Raw genomic sequence first — 23,370 nt, 5'->3', positions numbered from 1 at the left:
ACCAAGTTTTAATTTCAATTTGTTACTTTTATATACGTTGAATATACAGAAGGTGAAAATAAAAGTTCATCGCCATTTAGAATTCTCGTGATGTTTCGGTAAATTCCAAGGATAGTGGATGTATCTTATTGTCTGGAATTAAAGAAGGTAAATTGAAAAGGGGTAAGGTGGGGATGAAGGGAGGTCTATGCTCTACTTATGTACAATAGAAATTTCTCAAGAGAACGATGTGAAATTACCGAGGGTAGGATTTAAATATTGCGGTTGAAAATAATTTACATAATTATCTTAGACAGGTTTGATTAAACGAGAAAATCAGTAAAATTCTTAACGCGCTACTTTAGTAAATTTAGTAAACGTTTATAATTGCACATATACACATTTATGCATTGTATATACATCTGTCATAAATATATTAATTAATATATAATATATAATAATTAATTAAATAATTAATATATATATATATTAATTTGTATTATGTTAAAAAGATATAAATAAAATATTTATATTTTCGAGTATTTAAGGATTATTGCCAAGTGTATTCTTGAATTTTCACTGTCTGTTTTCGTATAGCAGAAACATAAATTGGTTAAAATACGTTATACGTTGTGAGTCATCATACCAAGCCAGAAATTCTTCAGCGCCTTAAAACTTAACGATGTCTGTTCCATATAAAACATATGTAAGTGATTTTTAACGATGAGTGAATCTAAAGTCGTATGGGAATATGATGAATTCGTTGAGTGAAAAACTTTCTCTTATACTTTTATTAACAATTTTCTGAATACATTTGTATATATATATATATGTTGCTTTATTTTTTTTCTACCATTTGCTTTCTCTTTCTTTTTTGTTTTATCCGAAAATCTATATTTACTTTTTCGTGCAGATACATCTTCGGTGTTCCCCTCTTCAACGAATCGTAAAAATAGCTTCATTAATTTTTTCTTTATACATATTTGAAAGAAACTTCCCCAAGATAGGTATATCTCATATATATATATATATATATATATATATATATATATATATATATATATATATATATATATATATCTTTACATGTAATGCTGGTTTTCACGAACTATCATTTCAACACACATCAATTTATTATATATTAGACGTAAGTCTCTCGTGTTATCTTAAATTCATCAAAAATTATTCTGCAGATCTCTCGGTCATTTAATATTTCAGGATGCTAACCTTTCGAGGGTTTTCATTGGACCATCCATTGTGCGCACAAAAAGGAAATAAATATTTTAACGTAAGATAAGCACAACACATTTATTATAACTTATCCCAGTTTGAAATAAACTGATCTGAAAAACATCGAAAAAAAAAAAAAAATATTCTGTACTTGCATCTAATTCGAAGAATTACAACATTTATCAAAATCTAAACGAGAAAAAGGAAAACAAGATGAAGTTTCAATGAAAATGATAATTTCTTTTTTATGAAATATTTTTGGAATACTTATCGATTAATTAATTAAATGAAAAAAGAAAAAAGAAAAAATATGTCGTAAATATTCTCGAAAATGTTGGATATAATACTTCGGACGTTCTCGGGTATTTTCGTATTTCGTCAAATAAAAAATTTCTCTTACTATTGATCGTTCAGGAGATCATCTTCAAAAGTTCTAAGTTTATCGGTTTTATATTGAAAGAAAAATATAAGTTCGAGTTTGGAAGTTTTGAAGAAACTTTATTTTGAAAAATTATTAAGATGGATAAAAAAAAAAAAAAAAAAAAAAAAACACCTATACAAACACGTGCCTATGGTCCAATGATAATACAGGAAGAATAAAATAGTTGTTCGTAATTTTGTCAACACTTATATTTAGACGACTGTCTCAGATAACTAGATAAGATCTTAAGATTCTTAAGTCATCGTCCATTTAAAACGGTCGACGTGATTTTTCAGATCGATAATCGATGATTCATTTAATTACTATTGTAAACAATTACGAATTTCCTAGGACACGCGAAATGATTCGATAAAATGAATCAGACAATCTTCTTTCGGATAATCGTGTCGAGGGAAATCTTCTAAATCGAATATTTTATGGATTGCATTGAAAAATCTATTTAATGGATGAAATTAATTTTAACGACCTTTTCCTGACTGAATTTCTCATACTCGTAAATCTTAACATTAAGTATTCTCTATTTTTGTACATCCACGCTCTTGAAGTGGATTCCCTCTTTTTCTTTCTTTTTTTTTTTTTTGAAGGATGGATGAGGAGAAGAGAAGCGTGGGGAGAATTTGCTTAGTCAGGAAGAAATCATTAGATCGTATTTGTGCGTATATACGAGAAACAGAACAGCTGAAAAGAAGAAATATACTTTTGAGGGAATTCGTGAATTTAGAAAAAGAAAAATCGACTTAAACGAGTGGATCTCATTTTAACGAAGCTTATTTCAAAATCATAAATCGTTCGGATAAGAAAGCCTCGTTAAAGATTTCTCTAATTTCATTTTCAATAGTCAAATATCAATACATTTATTTAAACAAATTTATAAACATCTAAATAATAATACTTATTTCTTGCGTTTATATTTATACTCATGATCGATGCGATCATACTCCCTCGCTATATTTCATATTTCTTGACAAATCTCTCGAAGATAAAAAATAAAACGAAATATATAAGTTATTCTCGTACGATTACATCGGCATTTCTGTAATCGAAATCCCTTTTTGTCAAATACATCCTTCCCATCGATTCTCACTCTCTTTGTATTGAGAGACCTTTGCTTATTTAGCAATTTCCATTTTTATTTATTAAAGCAGAATCATGCATAATACGATAGCACGAATGAGAAAGTTTCATAACTTGATGAAATTGATGAAAAATTGATTATACTTTGAAATTTCTCTTTACTCATCATTTTCATTGGACCATTCCTAAGTTCTTATTTCACATATATTTTTATTGAAAAAAAAGATGCATAATAATAATAATAATAATAATAATCCGTATCACGATAATCAACGTAATTATGTTAAACTGTCGTTAATTGATGAACCAATTATGAGAATTATCGTTTGAAATAAAATAATGGCTAAAAAATCATTCGTAAACTTAACGTGGATTTTTGTTATATATATTTTTTGTATTCCTATATTTTTCCTTAATGCAATCCCAAAATACATTCTTGTTTTTTCTTCATCTTTCATGAAATTTGCTGAGAAACATTTTTATTTGATGAAAGAATATCGCTTTTAGCTAGAACATACTCGCTGACTTCAAATAGCCGAAGTAAATATTTGTCTCGGATTTTCTTCTTTTCTTGGTCACCCTCGGTTAAAACAGAAAGAGAGAGAAAGAGGGAGAGGGAGAGGGAGAGAGAGAGAGAAATAGAGAGAAGCTCGTTTATATATAACATGTTCTACCTGCAGCCAGCCAATCGCAGTACCGCGTGCCAAACATAACAAGTACGGAGTAACTGCTTTGTTCTTGGCCTCTGATACGACCACGTGAAACTATGAGACAACCATGTCCATTTCCTTTGCGACACGTTGAAACGATGAGCTCTGAGATTACCTTAATTGGGATGATAATTAATCTCATCATCTGGTAGTCCTATTTCATCAACTGTAAAGAGGAAAAGAGAAAAAGAGGAAGAGAGAGAGAGAGAGATAGAGAAAAGTTCATCTGTTAGGAAGCAAATGGATTCAAACAGCTTTCAAAGTTTTAGATTAATTCATATTTTATTAAATTAACACAGTTTAACGTTAATATTCCAGTCTATTCGATTAATTTTAATATAGAACGATAACTTAAACGATATCAAGGATAGGGGATGTTCAAGTATAGGGTTTTCTTTTTTTTAATATGAAAATCTTCTAAAACTTTAGAGGAATCTTAAAAAGGAATTTATTATTTCATGAAAATGAGAGGCTGTGTGTTGTTATTTCTGTGTAAAGTTTCTCTTCTCTTCTCTCTCTTTTTTTTTTCTTTTTTCTTTTACTTTTGAAGATAAGGAACTTTGATATTTTTGAAGGACATTACACATCTTGTTTTTTTTTTTTTTTTTCACATTAGTTTTAACGCATACTCGACTTACGAAATATATTTGAAAGCATTTATTGATAGACATTTATTTATTTATTTATTTCTTGATAACCGCAAAAAAACGATTTATCGTTTCTATAAACTTTTTGTTTGTTATAAAACTCATTTCAACGTATTATATTTAGCTATTGCTATTTTTGTTCATTTTCTTCTGTTTTTTCTCTCTCATTAGTTCGAGATGTCATCTAAAAACTAAATCTTTATATATCCATTTTGTTTTCTTTTGAAATTCCGACAGATATGTTTTACCGTACGAATTCAATAGTCACTTTACGAATGGCCGATAAGTTAATAGATAGTTTTCATGGATCTCGATATCGTATCGTTTGAAAAGAATTTTTTTTTTTTTTCAAGTTGGACGTTACGATAAAAAAGAAAAAAATGAAAAAATAAAATATGAGAAAACAAAGAAAAAAAAAAAACAAAAATCGAATGTACACTGTACGTTTCGCTTTTAATTGCGGAGTTGTGGAGTTCATCGATCGAATCGAGTAAAGGTATTTTTTTTTCTTTTTTTTTTTTTTTGGAGAAAACTTCCGCATGCAAAGATCTTAAATAAAGAATTATTATTCTCGTTACGACGACGTAAAATATTGATTGATTTATTTATTTATTTATTTATATTTTCATCGAAATTATTTCGAATGTTTTATCGTTGGGAGATAACACATAATAAATGGATGATATGATTTTTTTTTTCATAACATTTTGTTCTTTTTTGCATAAAAAAAAAAAAAAAAAAATTGTAAAAAATACAATTGATTAGAAAATTGTTCATTTTAAATGTCGTTTAGAATTGTTTAGTTTGAAAAAAAAAATTTTTGTTTCTTTATAAGAGTGCAAAACATTACTCAAGATCTTTTTCTTTATCTCGCTTTTTCACTTAACTCGAAGTAACAGAAAAAAAGGATGGGAGAAAGAGAGAAAGAGAAAGAGAAAAAGAGAGAGAGAGAGAGAGAGAGAGAGAGAGAGGGAGGATGGATTCAAAGTTAGGGGAGGAAATCCGATCGAAGTAGCAAGATTCAGGCCGATCCGGAGCTTCCGTGCCTACCATCTCTTGCATTTCGATCATTATTTCCTGACCTCCTGTATATTTCAAATGGATATCCCTGGAATCATTTTTATTTACCTTTTTTTTTCTTGATATCCTTTTTATGTCAACATCAAGGGACAACTTTTGTAACTTTAACTTTCAATTAGTTCGTTAGATTATCGAATTAAACGAATATTCAACCTTTATATTTATTTTGATTTAAAATGATTAATTTTTGAACAGCACTCTTCTTTTCATGAATATTTATATTCAAAGGTAGATAAAAAGATTTAAAATTTTATTCTAAACTTTATCTATATAAATAAGAAAGTACATATTTGATATAAGTATTATATCTTATTTTTTCTTTTTAAATTTTTCATTAGAAAATTATTAAACACAACACGTGATCTTCTTTAAACGCTTTTCTATCATAGATATATGTATACATACATTTAATATACAATGTAAAATTGAAAATGTAAATTAGTCATTGTGTGACGTATTAACAAAGATTTTCTTTAATCATTTTGGCGAGCTCGTGAAAACAATGCTGCTATACTTACGCATGATGCAAAATCATTTTATTTGGCAATTTGCCGTAAAATATGTTGAAAATTTTCTGATTCATCAAATGCTATTTGTTATTTTAAAAAGATTTATTAACAAATATGAGATAAAACGTAGGAATTTGATCTATTTTCTGTATCATTCTTGACACTCCTAAGAAGAAAGTCTCATTTCTTTTTCAAACTTCATTAATTTTATATTCGAGAAAATCAGTTTAAGTTTTGAATTCGATGGTGGGACGGACGGACGGACGGACGACCGACCTCCTGATGTTGCTTCTCGATTACTCGAGAGAATTGGCACGATGACTTGAAAAAACCATTACCGTGACACCGATGAAATCCCATGAGACTAAGTTTTATCGAGTTTTGTCTGGAAAATAAATACTCGCTGTTCGAATATTTTCAATTTCATTTTCATTATATAACTATCACTTTTATTTTTTTTATATTTATCTTTCTTTATTTGAGTTATTAATGATCATCAATCATAAAATATCTCGTTAAAATGAAATTAACGTTAATGAGATTTATTTATTATTCATTTTTTTTTAGTTAAATTTGGGATTTGTGAGTTTACGAAAATAAAGGACAAGAGTTTATTAATATTGAATCAAATATATATATATCAGAGTTTTCGACAGTTTTCGATCAGTGTGTTAATAATCCTCTCATGTTTTTTTTTAATACAACTTTCAGGAATAGCAACGTGTCGGGTGAGAGGTCACCATTCGAAGGATCCTGTTGCAGCGGTCAAGGTGGTGACAGTAGTGAAAGTGAAATTGAAGAAATACCCAAATATAGAGTAGTTTTACTCGGTGATTCTGGAGTCGGCAAAACGGCCTTGGTATCGCAGTTCATGACTAGCGAGTATATGAACACCTACGACGCTAGTTTAGGTAATTATATAATTTTTTTTTAATTATAATTATTATCTATATAGGATATGAATGTGATAAGAATTTAGAGCATTATTTTTTATTATTATAATTTTATATAATTTCATTTTTTTTTTTTTTTTTTTTTTAATACTTACTGATGACAGACATAACAAGTTTTTCATTTCAATGAATATATATTTCAATGTATAAATTTAGATTTTATATAATTATTAAAGAGGATAATACTTTATTATTTACATTTTATTTATTATATATGTATACATAAAATGAAAGTTTTTTTGTTTTTTTATATATATAAATATATATCACAGTTAATATTTTAATTAAATTGTATAATAGTATGACAGTTTGCGTAATAAAGTAAATTCAATATAATACTATTTTATTTAATTGTGATGTGATCTTAAATAAAATAATAGTGTCAATTACTGTAATGAAAAACTTATCTAATGTATTTGAATTATCGAGAGTATTATTTCATATATCAATATTTATATTATATGATATATATATCTATATTCATAATTACAAGTTTCATATTTATATTCATATCAATTTGATATGAATATTAAAAATATTTGATATGAAAGATAATATTTTAATTATTGAAGAAATTAAACAAATAATGAATAATAAACATACCATATAGAAATACTAAAATTAAACTTTTTTCTTTTTTACAAACTTTAAATAAAAATTGAAATTTAATTAAACCTCTTATGGCGAGAAAAGATAACATTTCAAATTGTAGAAGAAATAAAAGCGTGAAAGGAGATTTATTTTTCTTTTGTTATTATGCATTAATATCGGTTTTTGTTTTTTCGAACGAAATTTTCGAGCTTGCACGACCTTTTACACCAGTCACATACTTTGTGCAAATGTACGCACACACACACACACACATACGCGCACGCGTACATATTATATGCATATGTATTATTCTTTACAGGGATATATTCAGGCATTCATATGACCTAAATTGTGAAATACAGCAGTGATTTTATAAATTTATTCTTCTTTTGTCGTCCTCATTTTTTTTCGTTTACTATTTTTCTTCATTTTTTTTTTTTTTTTTTGACAGAAGAGGGGGTGCGGAGTTAAAGGATGTGACTTTCAAGTTCAAGTTTTTTCTTTTCTTTCTGTTTTTTTTTTTTTTTTTTCAAAGAATAGCAATGCAATAGAAAAATTGTACTATTCATCCATCCGTGTCACTCATTCGTGAATAATATTCCATTGAGAAATCATAACTGTTTGTATAAATAATAATAATCGTATACTATATTACTTTTTATTATATTCAATATAATAATAAATATATAAGTATTATAATATAAATAGAATAATATTAATAAAATTTGTTTTGAGATTAAAAATCAAATATATCAAATATACAAAATTATTTGATAGAATTCATGTTTGTAGGATCTTCTTTCTAAAATCTTTCACATGCGAAAAAGTCGAGAATTTATATAAAAATTCGTATATACCTGAATGCATATTACATCAGGTGGTTTGGAAAGTAATTTCGTTTTTCTTTTGTAAAAATGATGATAATTTTTGCATCGAGATTAAACCTAAACCTTTCAAGTGGTCATAAATAGTTGAATTTGATAAATTTAACCTGTCATCGATCTCATGTGTTACTATTTGTCGATTTGCATGATCAAATGCAATTATTGCGTCAGCAAAAAAAAGAAAACGACTTTTAGAACCACCTAAGATGTTTCCATTTAAATTTTATTAGTACAAATTTATTTAGAATACGGAGTGATCTGAAACAAAATGAAACACAATCGGTCAGGAAACGGAGCTATGAAACGGTTGCTATACTAAATAATGAGAGAAAAAAAAGACAAACATATAGGATTGAGACTGCGAGAGAATGAGACTATAGACTTTTCGGAAATACTATACGGACTTACTACTTTTCGGAAAAAACCTAACTACTTTTCGGAAAAAACCTCACTACTTTTCGGAAAGTACTCAGGTCTTCATTAAATAGCTTCTAACCAATATGTATCTCTCTTTATCCTTTTTACTTTTTTTAGAGAATCATAATCTTAATAGATCACTTTTGTAACATTTTTTTTACATTTTTTTTTAGATGATTTTCAATTGTATATTCTTAAGTCTCATTTGAGTTTCTCTCGTCCGAATATGAACGCCAATTTTGTGATAATATTGGGAATGAAATTATTAAGGAAGTTTCAAAGAAATCGACGGTAGGCGTTTGTGCATTTCTTGCATGCAAAGAGGTTTTTAGTTAGCATACATTTTTTAGTTTCCAGAAGCAGCTTGTCTCATTTCTTCGAATTGAGAACTTGCCTACTGTGTAATATGTTATTTATTCAATGTTAAATAACGTAAAATAATTTTTCAAAGTGGTAATAATATTATAATAATAATATTATAAAAAAACAACCCTACAATTATCCTACACCTGATATTCTGTATTCGTCTCATTCTCTCGAAACTTGGTTTTTCGAAGGTTTCACTTTTAACACGTGTGATCTGTTCACATGATATTTTTTTTTTACTTCTTTTTTTTTAATTTTTTAATTTTAAGAGAACTTCTGGATAAATTTTCAATCAATACGATACAATAATCGATCGATCATATAAAAGTTCATCTCAATACTTCATTTTCTTAGTTTTACGTAGCAAGCAATCCGTTAATGGAACCTGCCGTGTTACGTGATATTGGATTGCTGTGATATTTGAGATAAAGAATAAAGATAAAGAATAAAAGATATAGAGAGAAAGAGAAAATGCAAAGAAAGAAAAAAAAACAAGAGAGAAAAACAAGAGAGAACAAGAGAGACAGAAATTCGTAGAATTATAGAGAATATTTACCAACATAATCATTTTTATGAGCGTTTCGTATGCATCGGTATGGTTCTTTCATGATAAGAAAATGAAAAAAAAAAAAAATAGAGAAAATAATACAACAAACCAACCTACGTCGTCTTTTCTATTTCTTATCCTACATTCAAAATAATCTTTCGATATAATATAATATAATATATATATATATATGTGTGTATATATTTTATGCAATACTTTTTTGAATGAATTTTATACGACAATTTCGCCCGCGGTAAGAACCCATGTGATGGATTTCGTTCTTTCACATAAGAAAGAAAAAAAAAGAAAGAAAGAAAGAAAAAAAAGAAGAAACATTTTATCGTTGAAAGGAGGATATGGGTTGTATTCATCCGCGAATGGAAATTTATCGTGACAAACGTGACAAGATTACTACAGGTTGTTCGATCAAATTTTGTTATCTTTTACAAAAGTTTTAGGGATGTTCCTTAGAGAAAAAGAAAAAGAAGGGGTGGGAGAGAAGATCGTTTCTTTTTTTGAATTTATTATATGTAACATTGCGTTGAAAAATATATATATATTTATTTATATAAATTACGTGTCAGGTTGTTTGTCCGCAAAGGACTCCTAAACTACTGAACCGATTTTAATCAAATTTTCCACACTGTGTGCAGTTTCATCCAACTTGAAAAATAGGATAGTTTACATCTCAATTTATAATCGCAATATTATTTGTTTATTAACAAAGAGTCATGATTATCTGTGTTAGTTCGATAAGATTCTAACAGACGGCGGTATAAGGTAATTCGTTGACTTAAAGACGTATGTATCGGACTGATTGTGAGCCACAGCAAACCAAAGATAGGGGCACCCCTAGTATATATGTATAATATTTATATATTATCGACAAGTCAAAATAATGTTATATAAATGAATTATGTATTTTATACATATATACGTATTTTTTATAATACGTATTCGTATATTACGTTTATAATACGTAATAACGTATTTGTCATTAAACGAATTATGTATTAAAATACGTACATTAACATGTGACGTAATTATATTAATATTACTTTTTGTAGATAACATAATAATACTGATATAAAAGAAAAATAATAATTTGTTATATCCCGTGACATTTCAAACGGATGGTCATTGTTAAAAAAAAAAAAAAAAACATATTTACAGTCGAAAAATTCAAATCTTACTTTGTTAAAAATATTAATTATAAAAATACACTCGAATTAACAGAGAAGGATTAAGAAGTATCTTAAAGTCACATAAATGTGACGATACGCCTGCACGATTTTTCAAGCATTTCACGGTAGAGACGTGCTTGTTTCCGGACAAATTATGACGTAAGTTTGTTTACTATTTCATTTATTCTTTTTTGCGGTGAAAATTTGTACATAGTATCAAATATAACTCTCATCGCAGGAGTGGTCTACTCGAGACTCGAATGTTCCTCGTTAAACACAATAATTACATCCTAGTAAATTTTCGTTAAGTTTATAGCATAGTTTTTTACTGTAGATTTTTTCTTCTTTTTTTTTATTGATTTACTTATTAACTTTTTATGAATTCATATACAATCCTCTTTCTTATTTTGTACAATTATAATAGTTTTAATGTATAATAAAATTATTTTTATGTGCTTTCACATGAAAAAAATTTTAATTATTTTGAGTAAGATTAATATGGTTTGTACGATTTTACTGAAATCTACAATATGACGTTGTATACCGTATAAAATTTATGTAACGTCTTTTAAATCGTTCGAAATTAATTTGAAATCTATATACAACACGATCATGTTACATCATTGTTAACAAACGCATTATCTCGATCGCTCTATACGTATTTGAATTAATAATAAAATTACGCTTGATTAACGCGATTACGAAATGAGACGATTGATAGATAAACATCTATGCGAAATTCGATGTAAAACAGGATTTAATTAATTCGTAATTATTTCTTACGTTATCGCGAATGATCATTATGAATATACATATAATCGATATACATAACAATCGTGTGTCCATTTAATGTCGAAGAGAGACTAAATGTTTTTGATATTTTTCTTTGTTTTCTGTTTACAAGGACTTTCTCTCTCAAGGAAGTGATTAATATAACTCGACATATATTTTACTCTCAGCGTGTTATAATGGAGATTTCATGTATCGTTTTCATAAACGACCAACGAGTGTTATTCAAGTCTGTACATTTCTAACCAGTCGTTCACAACATTAAGATGTTCATTATTCACATTTTGTCTTAATACGTGACAGATAAAAATATAAAACGATATATCTTTCTTCTCTTGGAATAATTTTTTTTGTCTACAAATTTGAAATTCGGTCCAAAAAAAATCAAAGAAAACAAAATTGTCTTTTATCGTTATATTTGTTATATTTATTAGAATTAAAATCCAATTTTTTGTTAACCATTTACATATATGTAAATAGTAGTATATATTTGATGCTAAATTTAATATGAATGTCTAATTAAAATTTCGTAATCGGTAATATATTTTAACCTTTGCTTAACACACTTGGTCCAAAGGAGCCATACCTTTTTTGCTACTTGAGTCATTTTTCTCAATTGTTCAACTTTGATAATTTTTTCAACATATTTATATTTAATTTAAAGCTATAAAATCTATATAGTTTTTTAAAGTAAGTATTAAAGAAGTCTCAAAAAAAATATTGAAGTAAATCTATGCAATAGTTTTTTTTTATAACGATTTTTTTTGTCCGGGTCTAAAGGACTCGAGTGTGGTAAGCGTGTTACTCTAGGAAGGGTTGTAAGCAAAGATTAATTAATACTAGAATATTAAAATACCGATATAATTGAAAAAATATAAAATATATTTAATAATATTAATATAATTAAATATAAATAAATAAAATACTTTATTCAATGATACAAGATGTATTTGTATAATGCAATACAAATAGAAAACAATTGCTATTTCTAATTGTATAATAAAATGTTATCTTATAAATTTCCATTTATTTACATCGTTGATCAAAATCGTGTATTCTTTCATTTATTTTTCTCGTAAAATGTCAAGAGAAGTAACTACGATTTACAACGTTCTTTTTCTTCATTAAAGTGCGATCGGCCATTGGGATACATCGATCAATGTGACAAGCGAATCTATTTTCCAGGACTTTAGCATTTAAGTTTATGCATTAATCCTTTTGTGTAATCAGCTATACGAATGAACTTTTTGAAGCGTTATATAATCATGATTAGAAACGTACACACAAAGCTACGTAAAGCTTCGTGTCCGATGATCGATTCTTCCTTTACTTTGAGTCGACTACGTTGGTTTTACGTATTCTCTTATTGTAAGATAAATCGTTAACAAAGAAAAATATATATATATATATATATATATATATATAAAGAAGAAAAATAATAATGCTTAATACGTCAAGAAAATATTATATTTGTTTTTTTCTTTTATTTTTTTTTTTCTTTTTTTTTTTATCAATGCATTTTATATTTTCTTTGAGACGACAAATTATTTTCTTTAGACAAATTTCTTAGTTGAGATGATCAGTTATTATAAATGTTATTTTATAAAACATAGAATTATATATGTTTTCAAATAAATATTTATTTTGAAAAATGGAATATTTGATAATTATTGTGAATGTATTTTATTCTCGACTGATATGAATATAAGAAATCATGAAATAAATATGTTGAAATAAAGAAGATTTTACGATGCATCATTATAAATATCTCTACGTAGAAATATATACAGAATATTTTAAAATATATAAAAATAATTTCTCAGATGGTTTCGCTGTAGTAAAATAATAATAACAACAACAACAACAAAACTATTCATATAATCATATCAACGATTTATAATATGGCAAAAAAAAAGGAAAAAGATTTTAATAAAATCGTGAAGAAAAAAAAATTGTCGACAAAAATTATTACAAAATGAGACTGCAAAAACGTGCCATAATGAGTATATGCAGAGACATATAATATGTAGAATATACAGATACCTAAGAAAAGGATAATCAAAGAGAGACAAAATATTTCATCTTTCTGAAGTTCTCTCTTGAGCATAATAATTTTTACTTTACGAATAGCAATTTCATTTGTGTATTTTCTTTTTTTTTTTGTTCTCTTGCAGATGACGAATTTGGTGAAAAAACAGTCTCCGTTTTGCTTGATGAAGAAGAATCAGAATTAATCTTCATCGATCATCCCCATATAGAGATGAGCGTGAGTAAACGTTGTTTTTAAGATACTAGTTATACTTATTATTTCTTCGAATTTGTTATATATATATGGTAAACAAAATTAATTTCATTCAAATAGTAGTTTTTTTATAACGTTATTAATTAGCTTTTTTTTCTATTTCTATAGAATGTTTCAAAAGATTTGAAATATACTTTCATTCTATACATTTTTAATAACAATTAAGAGAAAAAACATTGAGTTAACTTTGTAATGATAAAAAATTAATCATTAGATTATTTCAGAGCAATATAATCGTAATTAAATTAATTAAAAGTTAAAGTATCCTGTATGATAAGTAATTGGAATATACAGGGTTATCTGTAACTGGTGGTACAAGCGAAAAGGGGATGATTCTACATGAACAAATAAATTGAAAGTATAGAATAAATATTTTTCGTTGGAGGCTTTGTTTTTGAGAAAATTGACTTTGAATTTTCGTAAAGTACGCGTGCACTTGATCATGTCTCGTTATAACGGACCTACGAACTTATTATATAAGAGTAACCTATATATATATATATATATAGGTTAATTCTGAAAAGTTCGTAGAGTAGATTTCTAAAAAGTTCGTAGGGTATTTCCGAAAAGGGTAGGTCCATTATAACGAGACATGATCAAGTGCACGCGTACTTTGTGAAAATGTAAAGTTGATTTTTTCGAAACAAAGCCTCAAACGAAAAATATTTATTCTATACTTTCAATTTATTTGTTCATGTAGAATCATCCCCTTTTCGCTTGTATACCACCAGTTACAGATAACCCTGTATACATATATATATATATATATATATATATATATATATATATATATATATATATATATATATACAAATTATATTATATAATCAAATAAAATACTTTAATATAATATAATATATTATTATAATTAATGTATATAAAAATCGAAGAAAATTCGAAAATTCGAAAATTTTTTTTTATCGCAATTATTTATGTTATCATATTTATATTATTTTGTCATTTCGAAACGCAATAATGAAAGATGTTTATAATTTGATAGAATTAGTAAGAAAAGAATAAAGAATATTTTAAAATATTCAAAAGATTGCTCAAAAGGATAGTACATACTTGAAAAATGTTATAAATTAAAAGTACAAAATCGTTAGGCAAATAAACGAAGAGAAGAAAACAAAAAACACACACACACTTGAAACGTGATAAGAAAAAAAAAGAATGAAATGAGGTGATATTTGTTTGAAACAGGTAGAAAATTCTTTGTCAACGTACGAGCCACACGCCTGCATCGTGGTCTACTCAATAGTATCTCGCACAAGTTTTCAAATGGCCGAGGAGATACTTAGTTACCTGTGGACCGAGCATTACACAAAGGAACGATCGGTTATCGTCGTAGGAAATAAATCTGATCTAGCACGAAGTCGTACGATTGCGTTCAACGGTGAGAATTGAAATTTTCTATCTTTCACTCTCCCTTTCTTTTGCCTTTTGTTTTTCCAATTAGTTTTTTTTTATTTTTCATTATCACTGAATGAATAGGCTAGTGTATATACTGTAAATAATTATTAAAAAAAAACAAAAACAAACAAATTTTATATACGAGGTCTTTGAGATTTCGTCGTACAAACGTTGTAGTGGCGTATTCTTGTTGCTCAAAAATACGAAAAAAAAACAAATGTTATAAAAATAATGGTCATTTTTGAAATTTTATTCAAAAGTTATGACATTAATTGTCAAAGTGTCTACATTTTTTCCTCTAATATGATGTTTAGCAGTTTCGCATGAATTGTATACTATGTTCTTATGATTCAACGTATTGTTCTGTGAACAATAGTTTGGTCGTATAGCTCATTTAACCTCGCTCCGTTAGATTTTTATTTGCGTTGGAAACTAAAACAAAAAGTTTCGGTAACTTAGATAGCTACACTTGATGTTATTACGGTAGAATAAATTAAGAATGCAGTTGCAGATATGAATAGAAATTCGAGATAAAATCCTTCATGACATAAACAGCATATTACAATAGTGTTCAACTTTTATTCAAGTAAGCGAGCAACATTTGGAACAGTACATTTAAATAATTTTATACTATTAATGTTATAACTTTTAAATAATATATGTTTATATAACATTTGTTCTTTATTTATAAGCATAGAATACGCTTACAATGTTTGTACGATAAAAACCTTAGACATCTTGCATCAAATAAATGTATAAATGGGTACTGGTAATAATGTCAGTGAATTAAATAAAAAAAATTAACTTTAATAATTTATTTTATATTATAATTATTTATATTTTAATATGTATTGGTAATTATGACAGTGTACTAACAATAAGTCCAATGAGACTGAACTAAAATTTATGAATTAACCTTACAATTAGTAGAAAATATCAAGAGAAGTTTTTAAAACGTATTAAGGTGGCATTTTCTCGTCAGAAATTTAAGAAGTTCTTTCTTAAAGATTAAATGAAAACCATGCCTCATTAACAGAAGAAAGAATGGAAGGACGAATTATCTTAAGATAGGATTCCTTTAGCTTGGTTTTCGAGGGAAATTGAATTCATTGAATCTTTTGTGAAAGTTTGTGGACTCAATTAACTGACTTAATACTAATTAGATGGAAGAAATAGTAATCGTAATAAGCATGAAATTCACGTGAATGCATTGGTCTTGACGGTTATATGGGTAAATAGAATTTCTAGAAATTCGTCAACTTTTTCATTTTTAAAAACGTAAGCTAATTATTATAGAAATAAATATTGTGAAGTGTTATTACTTAAGTTAAAATCATTGACGTTACAAAGACGCGAGGTACTCTAAGAAGTCAAAGATATTTTGCAAGATGTTGCGAATACATATATAAAAACACACGCACATACAAATACATATATACAGTAAACTCTTCTTTTTCTTTTTCCCATATTCTGCTGCTACCCTTGCGAATAAATCATAAGAAAAGTTTACAAGGACAAGATTATGAAATTAATGAAGTTATTAAATATGAGTGAATTAATTAGGAAGTAGTTTGTCGGGAGACCATGTAATAAAAGGAAGAACATCGTCGTAATTTCGTAGAAGATGAGAGTAGTTCGAATTCCATAGAATTCGAACTCTCCGAGATAATATCGGCACTTTCACTTGTGGGTCGAGATAATTAAAAGATTCTTGAGGATAAAGATCTTTCATAGAACGACATTACGAATGTTCGATTATTTTACATGGGGAAAAAGAGGATGTAAAGGATTTAGGAAAAAAAAAGAGAAAAGTGAAATAAAAAAAAAAATAAGAAACAAGTAAAAGAAAAATAATACTTTATTATTATATATTATAAATTGGTCAAATTGTTGTTTGTTAAAGAGGGAAAACAACTGGCGATGTCTCGCGAATGCAAATTCATCGAAACTTCGAGTGGAATAAAGCACAACGTTGACGAGCTTCTGGTTGGTGTATTAAAACAAATTCGTCTACGTGAGAGTCGTGATAAAAAGCTAAGGCGTCAATGTAGCAAAGGAAAAATGTCAAAGTTACATGGCAGTAAAACTATTTACAGTCTCAATCTCGCAAGGGAAATACTGAACAAAATGTGTTTGAACGATAGCAAAAGTAAGAGCTGCGAAAATCTTCACGTTCTTTAAGGAGATAAATCATCAAGGAATGAAGTTTATGAAGAAGAAAATTGTCTTTCGTTTTGTTACAAGAGTAAAAGTTTTGATTTATTTCTTATTTTGACTTTTAGATATTCATAAGTTAATTTTATACCATTCGATAACCAATAATATAAGTACTCACTTACCTACCTCTATATTTTTTTATAATAAAATGAGATAACTTCTAGGACGAGATATTTGATCCCCATTATCGTTAATGATTTTCATATCGAATAATATATATATATATATACGCCGTATATGAGATGAGATACACAATCTACGTATGCCTCAGTACGGTTTAATTAGCCAAGCTATCGTCGAATAATATTACAAAAAGTAATGAAACATTCAATGTCAATTTGTATAACAGTACTATATGTATAACAGGTACTATAAATTTTAATTCGATAATTTTCTTTTTTTTTTTCTATACACTATTTGTTCATCGAGAGGAATGTTGATAATAACTTTCATTCGTATTGATTATTAAAATTTGTAATATTCGATTAAAATCATTTTTCTACTTTTCTCTCTCTCTCTCTCCCTTTTTCTCTTTCTCTCTTTCTTTTTCTTGCGCTTATTCTTTTCAATATATCATAAATAACTATATAAATACTTTATTATAATAAATAAATACTATGATACACTTGCTCTTTATCAAAATTAAAATTAAAATAAAGAAATTGGTTTTAATGACATAATGTGATATGTTATAATTCAAAAAGCTATCAAATTCGACGACTGTGAATGGTAACTAAATATATACATATTAATTTATTAATGTTAAAATGTGAAATCGTTTAATTCATAAAATAATCAGCTAAATCATAAAATAATTATACTAACCTGTTAAAGTATGAGAGAAGGCAGAATGATATATTTCACCAAGTTAATATAAGAATTGAAGAAAGGTAAGTAGTTAAAGTATACAATTAAAATTTGATTCTTAAATTAGATTCTCAATAAAACAGTAAGACTAAAAGAAGAATTAGCATATTTTAAAGACAAATCAGATTTCTATTTCATACTTTAACTACTCGCCTCTCATTAGTTCACATTTCATTTAGTTATTTCTCAAAACAACTAGTTTAAATGTATAATAGAATTTTTTTAAAATTCTTTTCCTAAATCGCTTAGTTATTTCATATAATTGTTAAGATTTAGGCTTTTCATGAATTAACTGACAATGACAGTTATATACTTTAATAGTAACATATATATTTATCTAATAACTTTAAGTTTGTCGACGTTTAGATATTCAAGTAGCACTCATCATTTTAAATTGCGAACATGATAATGTATGTGTCTGTGTGTATGGGTACATGCGTTTGTCTACGTTGAATTGGTATCTAAATTCAAAATTAGAATTAAGATGAATGGTCCTAGAAATCCTTCATTTGAATGTTACACAAATGGCTGAGCCGGAAAATCTGGCTTGCTGTTTGTCTACAGTGCAGAGATTTGATTATTTATTAGATGCTAATTAGCGACACGTGTCTTTTTTGTCATTATTCCTCTCTTTCTTTCTCTTTATCTCTCTCACATAGCATTTACCTTCCTATTTGCGTTTTATCGAACACAGGTTCATGTAAATATTCTAACGAGAATTTGTTCGATAATAGAAATAATATTTGAAAAGTAACAGTATTAAAATATATTCTTTCTACATCTTTTTAGATATTTAAGAGTATATATATCTCTTTTACGTTTATATATATATATATAATATATTATAAATATATAGATATTTTTAAAAATATATTTATATCTTATAACATATCATATTCTTGTCGATAGATTTTATTAATGAAAATGTTTAATAAATATAAATATGTCCTCTCTGATCCACATATCTTCTCATAATAAATAAATTTAAAGGTTCAATGTACAATATATATATATATATATATATATTGTAAAATTAATTAATTGTATTATTGTTCGTTAAATCAAAATGTTATATCAAAGGACAATCAATATTTTCAAATTCGTTTAGATCTTTCTAATTTTCGTTCTAAATATATATTATATATATATATATATATAAGTTCTTTCCTTCTTTAAAAATTCTCTTTCACTAAAATAATATTTCAATAAGATAACCTTGTCCTCTGTGTAATATAATATTGATTAAAATCCATTTGCATTATTGAAAGTAGAATAATTGAAGAACAAAAATTCACTTATTATCAAATGCGAAATAATCTGAAAAATATTAGAACTGTTAATTATTCATTGCTAATAAATTTGATCTTTTAATTGAATGTTCAGATATTTTTAGACACGTTGGTAACGTTTGGCTAGATATTTCTAAATTAAATAGAATTTTTTTTTGTAAATATATTTAAATTTTATAAATTAAAATATTTAAATGTACGTTGATGCAAATCGTTTATCATTCGAGTAATTCTGATTTATAAAGTTAATTAGATATTTATAGCTACGATGCAAATGGATTAAAGGATTTTCGCAAAGGAGGATCATTTAGCAATAATTATTATAAAATGTACTTAATTAAAAATGAGATAAAATTTTATCAAACTGCCACGATTTGAAAAACTCGAATGATTTATCAATCGATTGGACGCTGGATTCGTCTATCAAAGTGTGACGCTGGTCGTCTTTGCTTTTCGTAATTGAATATAATACTAATAATAATAATAATAATAATAATAATAATAATAATAATAATAGTAATAGTAATTAATAGCATATGATATATATGTTCGTACATTTAATGAAACATTCAATAGATAAGTGTGAGCAAAATTAATATAGACTTAAAAGTATGAAAATTATATTCGCGTAGATTTTAAATAACAATGAAAACATTATAAACATAGTATCAAATTTCCATCCTTATTGTTGAATTTTTGACATTAGTAATAACAAATAATCAATAAGTTTAATTATGTCTGTGTAAAAAAAAGAAAAGAAAAGAAAAGAAAAAAAAATACAAAAAGAGTAAAAAATTTGATGATATCTTTCGCTCTTTCGCTAACTTTTCGTTTTCATGTTGTAAAGTATATTTCGTCTTTTTTTCTTATAAATTAAAAATGATATCATAATCATTATAAATAATGATTAAGTGTGCACAAGTAAATAAGATTTAAATATTTCTAAAAAAAAAAAAAATTAAAATTAATTAAGTAATGAATTAATAGAAAATTAATTTCTGTTTAATCATTCATCTAATTATTAATTTCTAATTAATTAATTAATTAATTAATAGAAAAAAAGTAAGAAAATACGAAAGTGTGTGCATATAAATAAATTTGTCGAAAAGACATACCTTTCGTTTGAATTTGACCTTTAATTTTGATCATATTCCAAGAAAATGTAGATGAAATTAGTCCCCAATCGTTCGGTTTCGTCAATTATTATTACTCGATGAAACGTAACATTTAAATGAGTATCTTTACTTCGCTCTCCGAAGTTCAAGATGAATATTTAATATACAGTTAACGTGAATTAGAATTATCTTGATGGTGTTTAAAAGGACAAAATATTATCATTAGGATGATATAGTAACAAGTATTTTAATGAAATCATCATCATTTAGCAATCACAAAAGAAAAAGGAAAGGAAAAGAGGAAAATGAAATATTCGTGTGTTTGTGTGTATGCTTATGCGTGTTCTTGCATGCATATGTGTGTGTGTGTGTGTGTATGTGTGTGTATGTGCGTTATGTTCGTACTTGATTCTAATTCAAGCGTCGTCATAACATCGTGCAATCGTAAAACAATAGGCATAATGATTAGACAAGCATAATTGTCTCCTATTATTTGCATTTGTATGACGTAAAACATAATGTATTTAATGTATGCTCGAACGTAACAATTTCGATGTTTTGTCTATTAATCAATTATCAATTGTTCTGTAAGCACGAGCTAAGTACAGTAAGTTTTCTCAAAATTTTTTTTCCTCTTATTTTCTCTATTGTTTTTATCCTGTTTTGTATTTTTCTTTTTTTTTTGCTACTTTCGTATTACGTAAATTAATGCATTAAATAAGTTAAAAAAACAAAAATACAAAAAGAATGTGTCGTTCGCACAATTACAATTTGACAGATTATACCAAATATGTCGAAGAAAATCATATGTATTTTGAAAATTGTCAGACTGATGTATTTTTCTATCTCTATCCTCTTGTTTATATTAATTAATAAAAAATAATAAATTATTAACGGACTGCTTTAATTATCGTCGTAAATTTATAAAATAATTTAATTCTTTCTTTTTTTGTTTGTCTGGAGTAAAATAGGAAAGAATGTGAAAAGAGATGAAAATGGATGATTTTCTTTTTTTTTTGTTGTCTTTTTTTCTTTTGAGAGAGAATTATATTTAAAAGATGTTTTTATAATAGATGGCAATGCAAATGCAAAATAATTCTGCAAAACGAAAGAGATTTATCATGGTAGTTATAAAATGCGATCTCTTGATGGTTGTACGTTTAATTTTTGATATAAGAATAAAACAAAACAAACAAAAAACAAAAAAAAAGAATAATTCTAACTTCCTCTCTGGAAAACCTACAATTCTCGATATCTTTTAAAACACGACAATGAAATTTTGATCGTTCGTATTTTATCGACTATCTGTAAAGATAATCTAACATAAATGTTTACTACACAACAAATAAAAAACAATATAATATGGTTATGGTTATTTTTTATTTACATAGAATGTATGCAAGTATATAAATATTGAAATACTTTCATATATCTGTAGATGGTTAAAAAAAAAAAAAATCAAATCAAATCAAATTTACGTGTCTCTCGACAATTGTTATGCAACAGTTTTGAATTAGTAGAGTTGACAATGAGTTACTGTTGCAAGATAAAAAAAAAAAAAAAGAAAAAGGAACAATTTACGATTATTTCGTTTACGTGTGAAAAATGAATGTATGAACGACTTCGGAAATTGAAAAAAAAAAAAAGAAAAAAAAAAACATGCATGGTCATCGATTTTTTTTTCGTGTAACTACTATTGACTATCTTCAAATGAAAATGGATGCGTTTAGTTCGTATGACATCATTTCGTGTTATCATTTACGATTATCTAGAAAAACGTTACGGTTTTTTTTTTTTTCTTTTTTTTTCTATCAAAAGGTATTGACTTTGGACAATTTTCGATCGTTCTCCATTTCAAAGATATATTCTCCATCATTATTCTTCTTTATTTGAAAAGAAGGCTTTTCGATAGGGTTCGATATTGGCTTATGTTAACTTTAGAAAGGGGAAACTACGAGAATGAGATGGTACAAGAGCGAAAGGATTTATAAGGGGCTAAAAAAAAGCTATTGTGATTAAAAAGACTTTTCTCATGCGCGAAATGTAGTAATAAATTTCGAGACTTGATATATCTTTTCTCCCGTGTCCCACCAAACAAACGTTCATCCTTTTGATTTTGTTGTTGTTGTTGTTGTTCTATCCTTTTTTTCTTCCTTTCTAATAAATTTTCTCTTTTCCATTATTTATTTTCTGTATTTTTGTTGTCTCTTTGAAATTGTTTGATAACATTTCTTATTTTGTAATCCTTTAATTTATTTTCTAGTATATAAACTTTATTTTTTGTTTTGATTTCTTTTATAGATTATATTTTTACCTAATATCTTTCTCCCATTTCGAGTCTCAATTTAAAATCGTAAAACGCATTTCTATGATATTATTTCTTTTTGAAACAGTTTTTCCTTTTATTTAATCGTTTTCTATATACGCTCAAAACTTTCTCAAGCATCTTTTTTTTTTTTTTTTTTTTTCCTAGTTACAGTACATCACAATAGCTATCTGGAATAAAGGAACACGCAATTTCAAACGTCAACTGTCGGATCGGATCGTTGTCGGTTCTTTGTGAAAAACGTCAGTATTTTCATCCTAACGGTTAGAAGTTTTTTGATTTAGCGAAGAATACTTTTCAATGAAGTTTGTTTTTTTTTTTCTGGAAATCTTCCCTTCCAATTGACATAGTTATTTTTTATTGGGTACAGGTTTTCGTGAAAAGGTGTAAATTTGTATATTATAAAAGTATATTTAAAATTAATTTAAACAAAAACAAA

At 26.5% G+C, this 23,370-nt stretch overlaps 1 protein-coding gene across 2 annotated transcripts in view; it reads left to right on the top strand.

Annotated features, from left to right (window-relative positions):
- The window catches only part of LOC107064582 (uncharacterized), a 41,227-nt gene extending 23,039 nt beyond the window's left edge, over positions 1-18,188 (top strand). For both annotated transcript variants that reach the window (XM_089173437.1, XM_015317396.2), the window contains exons 6-9: positions 6,383-6,582; positions 13,577-13,668; positions 14,908-15,100; positions 17,021-18,188. In XM_089173437.1, coding sequence (XP_089029563.1) covers positions 6,383-6,582; positions 13,577-13,668; positions 14,908-15,100; positions 17,021-17,298 — 763 coding nt within the window. In that variant the 3' untranslated portion in view covers positions 17,299-18,188. The remainder of the gene's footprint in view (positions 1-6,382; positions 6,583-13,576; positions 13,669-14,907; positions 15,101-17,020) is intronic.
- The last annotated feature ends 5,182 nt before the right edge of the window (positions 18,189-23,370 follow it).

This window comes from Polistes dominula, unplaced genomic scaffold (genome assembly GCF_049000335.1).
Source record: "Polistes dominula isolate Pdom_NZ unplaced genomic scaffold, Pdom_raw_medaka contig_33, whole genome shotgun sequence".
In the NCBI taxonomy this organism is placed as follows: Eukaryota; Metazoa; Arthropoda; class Insecta; order Hymenoptera; family Vespidae; genus Polistes; species Polistes dominula.
Note: the sequence above shows the minus strand (reverse complement) of the source record. Positions and strands in the feature narration are given on the sequence as shown.